General features: G+C 41.2%; 1 protein-coding gene across 1 annotated transcript in view; it reads right to left on the bottom strand.

Annotated features, from left to right (window-relative positions):
• Window positions 1-1,305: 1,305 nt before the first annotated feature.
• The window catches only part of LOC116520661 (sodium channel protein type 5 subunit alpha-like), a 75,992-nt gene continuing 65,485 nt past the window's right edge, over window positions 1,306-11,812 (bottom strand). The window contains exons 22-26 of the mRNA XM_032234943.1: window positions 11,353-11,634; window positions 10,239-10,292; window positions 3,653-3,790; window positions 2,881-2,985; window positions 1,306-1,644 (exon numbers count right to left, since the gene is read on the bottom strand). Of these exons, the coding sequence (XP_032090834.1) occupies window positions 1,306-1,644; window positions 2,881-2,985; window positions 3,653-3,790; window positions 10,239-10,292; window positions 11,353-11,634 (918 nt within the window). The remainder of the gene's footprint in view (window positions 1,645-2,880; window positions 2,986-3,652; window positions 3,791-10,238; window positions 10,293-11,352; window positions 11,635-11,812) is intronic.

Raw genomic sequence — 11,812 nt, 5'->3', positions numbered from 1 at the left:
TCTAACCACTGCGCCACCATGGCTCATAGGCTAACATGAAAGGAAGGAAGGAAGGAAGGAGAGAGGGGGAGAGAGAGAGAGAGAGAGAAAGAAAGAAAGAAAGAAAGAAAGAAAGAACGAACAAGCTCTCCATGGTGTTTCCATGGAAATGTTGGTAGAGCATCATAACACCTGGATACTTTATAAGTGCAACTTTTAAAACCAAAGCAATTTTCCTAATGCAACGTCTAATGAATCTGTACTGTTAAACCTGTGCACTTTTAAAGTCTCTTGGTAAGATAACCATCCCTAGACATCTCAAAGAACACAACCCCTGTCAGGTTACGCAACGCAAGTGGTCTGAATGATATGTTCCCCCAGTGAAGGAGGATCATGATTCTCTACCTCCTTGGCTGCTCTCTTCCTTCCAGGTCCCTTTGGCCAAAATTTCTTGGCACCAATGGAACCCTGATCTGCTTAAAGCAATGTCTCCTTCAATCTTTCCATTCTCCCAAGCCTTAGGCCGGACTAGCTGAAGCTCCTGTCTTTACAGACTGCATTCACTGATTGACCATTTTGTTCTCTATGTTTCAGATGCCCTCTATTTAGCTTCTCCTTTTCTCTTTGTATTCATAATGCATTTTATTATCTTTATATATCTGTGAGTCACTTATAGTCGTTCTATGGTCCATCATGTAAAACATATAAATTAAATCAAACTTGATTCTAGTCACTTCATGCCCAAATCCATGTAGTTTCTTGGAAACAATAGAAATAGTTTACTACTGCTTTCCTCCAGAATCTCTCTCTCTCTCTCTCTCTCTCTCTCTCTCTCTCTCTCTCTCTCTCTCTCTCTCTATCTCTCTATCTCTCTATCTCTCTATCTCTATCTATCTCTCTCTCTATCTCTATATCTCTATATCTATCTATCTATCTATCTATCTATCTATCTATCTATCTATCTATCTATCTATCTATCTTCTCCCTCTCCTTCCCCTCTCTCCTTCCAGTGTAACCTACGATATTGAGAGGTTGTGCAAATACCAACAGAACCAAACTCGCACCTAATCCCACATAAGGTCATCCAGATTCTACATCTGCTTCCTTTGAACAAGTTTTGGGGACATCTTTGGAGAGATCTTCGCTGGGTTTGGACCATAGCGCCAAGGGTGATGGTCTCCTGTCCCTTTGGAGAGAAGAGGACACTAAAATGCCGCTGTAGGCATATGGCAGTGTCCAGCGGGCACAACAGAGCCGCAAGGGAGAGGTTTCTTTAACCCTTGACATCATTTATTTCAGTAGGCAACGGTTTAGCAGGGGGGGGTTTCAAATGTTTTTGGTGCTTAATTCTAGCTGGCATGCCAAAAAACAAAAACCCAGGAAGATCAACCTACCTACAATTGACATGATCACAACCACCATATCAAAAATATTCCACCCATTGATAAAATAGTAGTGTCTCAGGGCCACCAGTTTCAGAGCACACTCAGTTGTGAACAGGGTGATAAAGAGGATGTTGATCTTGTTCAAGACTTGCACCTTCTCCTGGGACTGGTCATCTGCCTCCACCATCATCGTAACCATATTAAGGCAGATGAGGCTCATGATGGCAATGTCGAACACTTGGTGAGTCACAATATCAAAAAGGAATCCTTGGTACTTGTTCTAGAGGGAGGAGGAAGAAGAAGAAGAAGAAGAGGAAACATGCTTGTTCAGGATTTACTATAAGATTACTTATCAACAGAAGAGATTTGTAGCTCAGGGTTGAAACCGTGAACCCTGGGGAGCTCTCTGGATTTGGTCACCTTTTTGCAGTTGCTTCATGACCCAACTAGGTAATATCATCAGTGGTAGAAGGGAGGGGGTTTGCTGAGAGGAGGTGGTGGGGATGGTAGTGGTGGTGGTGGAGGAGGAGAGAGGGAAGGGAGGAAGAAGGGAGAAGAGGAGGAGGACAACAATAACAACAACGACTGTGGGAGGGGTCTTTTGTGCCCCTGAGCTTGTTTGCTTGCAGATATTTGATGATGTTACCTAGTTAGGTAATGCAATGTCTTTAAACAAACATCCAAGCTCAGACAGCGCCAGGGACCGTTTCCACTGCCTTTGTAACTTCAAACAGTCTCTAAATGAACTGTTGTAAGTTGAGAACTACCTGTATTACAGGAGAAGTCGTGATGCAAAAGAAGAAAAAAAACCTTATTTTTAGGGCAGAAGATCATTCCTCCAATCCTGAATTGTTTGTTGACGAAAAATTTGATTTTCCTGTCTGTAATGAAATTTATGCCACTTCTAATGGATAATCTTAACCCTAAAATTCATTGGCTACCTCCCCATCTGGATTACTGCGATGTGCTCTACATGGGGCTGCCCTTAAAGGCTACCCAGAGACTTTAATTTTCATAGCAGGGCCACCTAGGTTCCCCCGTGTAACTATGTTATGTAAGTTGCACTGATCTGAGGTTTCAAGGATTAGGATTCTATGATTTAAAAATTGGCTTCCAACTTTGTAAAATGTAAAGCAAAAGGCTAAGGTTGTATTATCTTTGTGATCTACTGCATTTCCTCCCCCCCCCCCAAAAAAAAGAGTCAGGAATCATTTTCTCTCTCTCTCTCTCTCCTTACCGCTTTCTCTTTCCTTTTCTTGTTTTTCCTAATTTTTATTTCTTCTATATTTTTATCTTATAATGAAACTTAATAAAAATGGATCTGCATCAGTCCATTAAGCATGACTAATAACAGAATAACAGAGCTGGAAGGGACTTTGGAGGTCTTCTAGTCCAACCCCTTGCTCAAGCAGGAGACCCTCTTAGCATTTCAGATAAAGTAGATTGATTTGAAGTTGGTAGCCCTATTCATTTTTGCAAGGTTATTCTACGGCAAACCTCCGGAGAGTATGCTTACCATTGGCCTTGGAATAGGCTTTTGAGGTTTCTTTGATCCCAGTTTTTTCATAGCATTATAGTACTTTCTTTGTTCTTCTGTCATAAAGATGTCTTCTCCACCGAAGTACAAGGAGGAAGCACAACAAATATTACTGACAGTGCATTTTGCATTGTTTCAAAGCCAACATTCTATTTTCGAAACATCACTCGTGTTCCTTTCTTTTCTTTTTTTTTTCTGAAGTCATGCTGAATTATTACAAACAAATCAAAAACTCTTTGCTGATCCTATTGAAATCCTTAAGTTGTCCTAAAGCTAAGTTGTTCCTTGCTCCAGATTTGCTATTTTGGGAACTAAGAATTAAAAACATGAAAATGTTTTCATCCCAATGGTGTTTGCCTCCTAATATACATGCTCCAATTTTACTGCCCTATAACAGAACTGAAATTTTCCCATTCCATCCCACCCACCCAAAAAGGAGAGAGAGAGAGAGAGAGAGAGAGAGAGAGAGAGAGAGAGAAAATAAAACTCAGAAGGTTTTCTCCTCTGACATTCACAGAAAACTGAGCATTTTTCAAAATTTATTCCAAAACTGGAGAGGAAGAATCTGCAAGTACTCAATGTAAAAAAAACTAAGTTCCTTTCTGCTAACAGGGGGGGGGGGGGAATGAATATAAATTGACTTCTTGATACCATTTCACCAAGGAAGGTCAATCAGGGATGGCACCCTACTAACCCTTGAGATTCTCTTTTCCATTCAGCACAAAGCAAGACAAGAAATGTGGATACTTATCTTTTTCTTTTGTTGATTAAAATTGTCAATAATAACCCCCACAAAAAGATTCAGAGTGAAAAAAGAGCCAAAGATGATGAAAATCACAAAGTAGATGTACATATATTTGCTGTACTCCCATTTTGGTTGAAGCTCAACCTGCAAAAATGGAGAACAGAGATATGATTTTTAGACTTGAGGGGGGAAAAAAACCCTTTATAACTAGTCAAGAGCTGTGTTTGCTAGAGAAGATCTCCTCATGGTGTGATCGGATATATGAATCAACACAGATATTAATATTTTTCCGCAGGCCGCAATTACATAAAGATGAGTGCTGTCTCTCATTATCTCAGACCAATTACCGTTGAGACATGTAGAAACGGGAAGCAAACACTTCAACAGTTCCTATTATCTAATCTCTACAGATAGTCCTCAGTTTACGACTGGTTGCTTAACACTGTTCAGAGTTATGAGAGACCCCCCCAAAAGATACCTATCATCCAGATTCAAAGTTCCAACATCTGGGGGCCCCATTCCTGCTGTCCTGTATTTGCATTTTGGGCAGTTGGCAACTGGCAACTGTCCCACGGGACTTTTTAAGTCATCTAGTCCAACCCCTCCACCACCATCACCCAAGCAGGAGATCCTACACCATTTCTGACAAATGGCAGTCCAATCTCTCCTTGAAAGCCTCCAGTGATGAAGTTCCCACAACTTCCGAAGGTAATTTCTGTTCCATGGGTTGATTGTTCTCATTGTCAGAAAGCTCCTCCTTATTTCCAGGTTGAATCTCTCGTGACCCGTCAAAACCGGGTAGACAAAACCGCGCTCGACGAAAGCGCGTACCTGACGTCATCAGCAGCACGACGAAAAAAATTAAAAATAAATTAAATTGAAATTAAAATAAAATTAAAGCAAGCCGGTTCACATAAAGGTAAGGGTTAGGTTTAGGTTTAGGGTTAGGGTTAGGTTAAGGGTTAGGGTTAGGTTTAGGGTTACGTTAAGCGTTAGGGTTAGGTTTAGCGTTAGGTTAAGGGTTAGCGTTAGGTTTAGCGTTAGGTTAAGGGTTAGGTTTAGGGTTAGGTTGAGGGTTAGGTTTAGGGTTAGGTTTAGGGTTAGGTTGAGGGTTAGGTTTGGGGGGGTTAGGGTAAGGTTTTCGCTTTATTTTTAAATTTACCGCTCACAGCGCGATGTTTTCGTCGCGCTGTGATGACGTCACGTACGCGCTTTCGTCGAGCACGCTTTTGTCTACCGCGGTTTTGTGGTGGAACCGAATCTCTCCTTGGTCAGTTTTCATCAATTGCTCCTTGCCTGGCCTTCGGGTACTTTGGAAAATAGATTGACCTTGTCCTCTCTGTGGCAACCCCTCAAATATTCGGCAGTCATATGACCACAATTTACGATGGTTTTTTTGTGGGAAACTGGTGCTTACTTCCAATTTCTGGCAAAAGATCTTCCCATTGAAGACAATAGCTTCATTTAATGACCACAAATTTGTTTTAAAATGTCATCAAGTTGGGTCAGTGACATGATGATCTATTTAATAACTGGCCCAACTTATGATTGCAATTCCAAATTCAATTTTACGGCCATAAACAGAGGACTATCTCTGCCCCCTTACCATTGCTCCAGGAAAACAGACACAATGAGTTTGGTTAGATCTCTTGTTTCTGCCAAATACAAGAATAAGTTATATTAAATCCAAGATGCTTCACTTCAAAAATAGACATGAGCTTTATATTTTCCATTAGGAGAGACAACAACAATGGCTTCTTTCAATAGCATCTTTTTCAACTCACAAATTTTATTCAAAATTCAAGCTCCCAAAATTATGGTGAGACAGTAATTCAGTCTCAGTTTGAAGAGGAAGAATCTGCAAGTGGGTAATTACTGTGTAATTATTCAATTACTGCAAGGAAGGCTAGCAATGTCAAACTAATTTTAAAAAATTAGCAAGCCCTACATAATAACTTGAATTTCTACTTTGGCTTATCTGAAGCCTTCAGCTTTTCCATTAAGCTTCTCTCAATTGGCTCTTTTATTACAACAACCTGAACATTGTATATACATCTGTATAATATGAGCTAGTCTGGAAAGTTGGAAGAGTTGGGGAAACAACTCAAAATAAAGCAATAGCAAATCATTTCCATACTTCCACCAAATAAAAGAAACAGATAGGTCCTGTTGCCCACAAATGGGGATCAACTCATAGGTAACATTACTTTACTGAGTTCTAGTTCTGCCTTAGGTGTGAAAATGCCTGCAGGACTTTGCACCAGTCAGCAGGAAACTGAGTTTTAGTTCCAACTTAGATGTGAAATCCAGCTGTGTGACTTTGGACCAATCATCAGGAGAGGGAGAGTTCTAGTTCTGCCTTAGGCATGAAAAACAGCTGGGTGACTTTGAGCACCTGAGTGATCCAGTTCCCCTCTCTGAATTGAATTGAATTTTATTATTTGTATGCCGCCCTTCTCCGGGAGGGACTCAGGGCGGCGAACAACTCAAAAGAGAAAGGGGAACATAAAACAGAATACAAGTAATTAAAATAACCAAGAATCACAACAACCATACAAGTCGAGAGGGGAGGGGAACTCATCAACCCCAGGCCTGCTGGCAAAGCCAGGTTTTGACGGCTTTTTGGAAGGCCTGGAGAGAGGTGAGGGTCCGAATCCCTGCGCCCAACCAACTTCATGTGGTGTGGAAAAAAAGGAGGAGGGGGGTATTTTGGACATGTTTGCATCCTATTATTTGTAAAATTAATAAATACAAATATAACAGCAGAATTGGAAGGGATCTTGGAGGTCTTCTAGTCCAACCACCTGCCTAGGGAAGAAACCCTATACCATTCCAGACAAATGGCTATCCAACATCTTCTTAAAGACTTCCAGTGTTGGGGCATTCACAACTTCTGGAGGCAACTTCTGTTCCACTGATTCATTGTTCTCACTGTCAGGAAATTTCTCCTCAGTTCTAAGTTGCTTCTCCCCTTGATTAGTTTCCACCCATTGCTTCTTCTCCTGCCCTCAGGTGCTTTGGAGAATAGCTTGATTCCCTCTTCTTTGTGGCAACCCCTGAGATATTGGAAGACTGCTATCCTGTCTCCCCTAGTCCTTGTTTTCATTAAACTAGACATACCCAATTCCAACAACTGTTCTTTATATGTTTTAGCCTCCAGTTCCCTAACCATCTTTGTTGCTCTTCTCTGCACTCTTTCTAGAGTCTCCACATCTTTTTTATATCGTGTTGACCAAAACTGGATGCCGTATTCCAACTGTGGCCTTACCAAGGCATTATAAAATGGTATTAACACTTCACATGATCTTGATTCTATAACTCTGTTTATGTAGCCTAGAACTGTGTCAGCTTTTTTGGCAGCTGCTGCACACGGCTGGCTCATATTTAAATGGTTGTCCACTAGGACTTCAAGATTCCTCTCACAGTTACTACTATTGAGCAAGGTACCACCTATACTGTACCTGTGCATTTCGTTTTTCTTTCCTAAATGTAGAACCTTACTCTTTTCACCATTGAATTTCATTCTATTAGATAGTGCCCAATGTTCAAGTTTGTCAAGATCCTTCTGTATCTTAAGCCTGTCTTCTGGAGTGTTGGCTATTCCTGCCAGCTTGGTGTCATCTGCAAATTTGATGAGTTCCCCATTTATTCCCTCATCCAAATCATTGATGAAGATGTTGAAGAGTACTGGGCCTAAAACAGAGCCTTGGGGTACTCCACTGCATACTTCCCTCCATGTAGATGCAGTTCCATTGAGGACTACACATTGAGTGTGGTTGGTCAGCCAGTTATGAATCCATCTGGTGGTGATGCTGTCTAACCCACATTCTTCTACTTTATCTAGTAGTAGGTTATGGTCTACCTTATCAAATGCCTTCTAAAGTCCAAGTAAACTATATCGACGGCATTCCTTTGGTCTACTAATTTTAAATAAAATATAAAGATGGGATAGAAATAAATAAATAAAAGACCAGTTTGGCTTTAGGAACACTTTATTTATCTTGGATTCCCACCAGTGGTAGGATTAAAAAAAATATCTATGGGCATGGCTTGGCGGGAATGGCAGGGGAAGGATACTGTAAAATCTCCATTCTCACTCCAGGGAAACGATGGTGTAAAATCCCCATTCCCTCCCGATCAGCTGGGACTCGGGACGCAGAGAATAGATGAGGGCGGGGCCAGTCAGAAGTGGTATTTACTGGTTCTCCAAACTACTCAAAATTTCTGCTACCAGTTCTCCAGAACTGGTCAGAACCTGCTGAATACCACCTCTGATTCCCACATCACTCTCCACTTGGTTAATAGGACAGAAATTGGAGAAGGAGATGTACTGGGGTCCAGTTCCCCATTTTGGGAAAAAAAAAAACAGTAGAATCTCTCCCTTCCTCCAGTTGTCTTTCCAATTGCATGTCTGATTCTGGAGCTTCTATACTTATGTTCCTTATAAATTCTGTGCCTCAGGCACCAAACTCAAGAACAGGAAGAATTTAGCTGCCCAAACACAATATAATACAATCCCATTTTATACCAGTATATGACTGAATCTCAAATAGGTTTTGGATAGGAGGGATAGCTTGTTTTGCATATGTCCTGGAAGGCTTGCATTTTGCCTTCTATGACATTCCCAGATCCCAGATCCATATATCCGTTAGACAGAGAAAGGAAGCAGTATGCTCCCTCCCATATTTGGGCATGCCAGGGGTTGTGACACAATAAATAAATTCCTATTTCCCTGGCCTAGCGGATAAAGGAGGAGATCCTGTGGCCTAGTGGCTAACATAACTGCCTAATATGTAACACAGCTCAGGTTCAAATCCCAGTAAGGGCATGGCTAGCTGATGAGAGCTAAATAGCTTGAAATGGATCTATACTAGTCTCCCTTTATTTATTTATCAGCACAAATGCAACACAAATATAACAAAGGCAACAGTAAAAATAATGGCTTTCTGTTGTGATTAGCCGATAGACAGAGAAAGGAAGCAGTATGCTTCCTCCCATATTTGGGCATACCAGGGGTTGTGACACAATACATACATACATACATACATACATACATACATACATACTCCCCCCTCCCCCCCAAAACCCCAAGAAATTTTAGAGCAAAAGTCAAAATTGCGAAGACAGGCAGTGCAAGTTGGGAGTGGGGTTCCTGCAGCTGAATAAGGCACCTACTAGGAGCTGAGGGACAGAGTTGTGATGGCTCAGTGATTAAAGACACTGAGCTTGACAGATGGAAAACGGGACGAGCTCTGCATGACAGGGCGAGCCCCTGTTACTCGCCCCAGCTCCTGCGCACCCATCAGTTTGCATGCAAATGCAAACATATACCAGTAAGATACCCCTTTGGTGTGAAGGCCACAATGTTCTATGCTCTTGGTGCAGTCACAATGGCCACATGACCACAGAAGCAATTTCGGACAGCACTGGCTCCCTCAGCTAGTAAATGGGGATGAGCACTGCACTGCCCCCTAGAGTCAGAACACAAGAAGACAGAGGAAACCTGCACCTTTATACAGGAGCTGAGGAACTCCAACCTTTGACAACTGCACTGCCAGTAATGGTAATGGGATGTGGAAATGACCTTGATAGACCAAGCGAAGAGAAACTATCTAGAAAATGGTCAGTTAAGGAACAGCGTAGCCCACAGCTGCCTAATGGATGGAGCAAGAAGCTGCCGAGGGGCCCTCTCTGAGTTATTGAACTGTTAATGTGGCTTTACTATACACCAGAATGGTCTTACATAACCATGTTTCCTGCTTGGCAGTTGCCGGTTGTCTAAATGGCAATATTTGCAATGGGGTGAAGTTGAGGGAAAACAGACTAACTGGATTCCCATAAGAATATACCACAAACTCCCACCCCTTATTTTAGTCTGCGTATTAGTCACATGTTTTGGCAGTGTGAGAAGAGTTTCTTCGAGGGCAAATTGTAAATTTAGAACGGTTTACCTAAACTACATACATATTTTCTTTCTCACCAAGTTATGCATATATAGTATAAAGATAGCTTTAGAAAACATCTGGATGTCACTATCCTCCTCAGAGCCAAGGGACAGCCTCATATTTCATCTGGCATTAATTGTGGTGTGGTGTGGTCCTTCGGGATTGGGCGGCCTATAAATTTTATTAATAAATAAATTTTCATTAATAAATATTTATTTATTTATTTAACTTACTTTTTTAATATCTCATCTTTATTATTTTTTATAAATAAGCTACAAAGATATTCCTTTCTCCTCCTATTTGGGCCAAGAAGAATGGCTGGTCCAAAGTCATACAGTGGCTTTCTTGCCAATGGTGGGACTAGAACTCACCACCTCCTGCTGATTGGCCCAAATAGCCAGATTCCATGCCGGGGGAAGGACTGAAACTCACAGACTCCTGGTGATTGGACCAAAGTCCCCTAGCCAACTGTCATGCCTAGGTGGGACTAGAAATCGCCACCTCCTGGTTTCTATCCTGGTGCTTTAACCACTAGGCCAAACTAGTTCTTGAAAGATGCCTTTATATTGCCTTCCAACTGGACAGAGAAGGGAACCGTTGGTTAGAATTAACACAAGAAGTAGAAAATAAATTTGTCTAGAACTTACTCCTGTTGAATCAACTGCTGCATACATTATGTCCGTCCAACCTTTAAAAGTTGCCTAAAAGAAATTTAAAAAAAATTAAGGAGTAATTTTAAGTAAGGAGCTGAAGGCTTTCAATTAGTTTCCATTCAAAATACTTTGGAGATAATCACGCATGTGGCTTCTTCTTTTTTAACCATTAAATTTTTATTTTTTTATTTCAAAACATTAAAATGGAAGCTCCGAAAGAGGGAAAAAAAAATATAAAAACAAAGTGAAACTAGAAAACAGACACACAAACACACACATATAAAAAGAAAATAAATGCAGAAACAACCATCTACATGAATATTTGCATACATGTGCATACATATTTTAACACTTTGGTTTTTAAAAAATGTATTGGTTAAAAATAGACACCTGTGGCTTCTGAATTAGAAAAATATAAGAATGTCCAGAAGCGATGTTTGTCTCCTAGAGCAGGGATCTCCAACTTTGGCAACTTTAAGCCTCGCAGACTTCAACTCCCAGAATTCCCCAGCCAGCAAAAAACCCAGTTTTAGAGATTTCTATCCATAGACTTTTCTTGGGAAGCTTACCACTCTATTGTTGCCTTCTAGGATTATTTAATTTCCCGGGAAAATCTAAGTTTTTGAGATTCCTAAATAGAGTCTCAACTAAATACTAACCCAGACTAAACCTACTTAGCTTCTGAGACCAGCCAAAAGTCCAGAAGATGCTGACCTTTTACCTTAGATCTGGGATGTCCAAGCTTGGCCACTTTAAGACTCCCAGAATTTTGATCACATGATCCTGCGGATGCTGTGACAGACATTAAGTGCAAGGACCAATTGTATATACTTTTATTATAACTTTAAACATGAAGGCTGTTTTCCTGCAGAATCCAAGTTTGATGCATTCGCCACAAAGAATATTAGTGCATGAAGAAGAAGAAAAAACATTCCTGGGACTATTGGTTGACCAGCTCATCTACTTCTAAAACTTGCATGAAAAGCAGAGTACAAGTTAAATAAGCATGCAACTAAATTATGGCTGGGACAGGAGGGTAAATCTGCAAGAGGTCAGATAGGACTGGGTAGATGGAAGAGAGAAAGATCGCACAAATTCTCAAACCTACCACTTGAAGAAGAGCCAAATAGCCTAGGCCAACATTATCAAAATTCACTTTAACAGTGATCCAATAGAGTCCTCCCGTGATGTTTTTCATCCTGCAATCTGACTTCCGAAAAATGACACTTTCGTTGATAACGCTATTTGTCTCAGTCTGGTTAATGCATTTTCCAAATTTTCCGGCAAACAGGCTGACTCCGACAATGCTAAAGATGAGCCAAAAAATCAGGCAGACAAGCAGCACATTCATAATGGAAGGAATGGCTCCAAGCAAGGCATTGACCACCACCTGCAGAAGGAAAGAAGGGAGGAAGAAAGGAGAGAGGGAAGGAGCGAGGGAATGGAGGGAAGTGGGGAGGGGAAGAGAGGGAGCAAGGACAGGGAGGGAAGGAAAGGGAGGCAGGGAAGAGAGGGAGGAGGGGAGGAAAGAGGGAAGGAGGAGAGGGGGGAAGGAGGAGAGGGAGGGA

Source organism: Thamnophis elegans, chromosome Z (assembly GCF_009769535.1).
Source record: "Thamnophis elegans isolate rThaEle1 chromosome Z, rThaEle1.pri, whole genome shotgun sequence".
Taxonomy (NCBI): Eukaryota; Metazoa; Chordata; class Lepidosauria; order Squamata; family Colubridae; genus Thamnophis; species Thamnophis elegans.
This window is presented reverse-complemented; position numbering and strand designations above follow the sequence as displayed.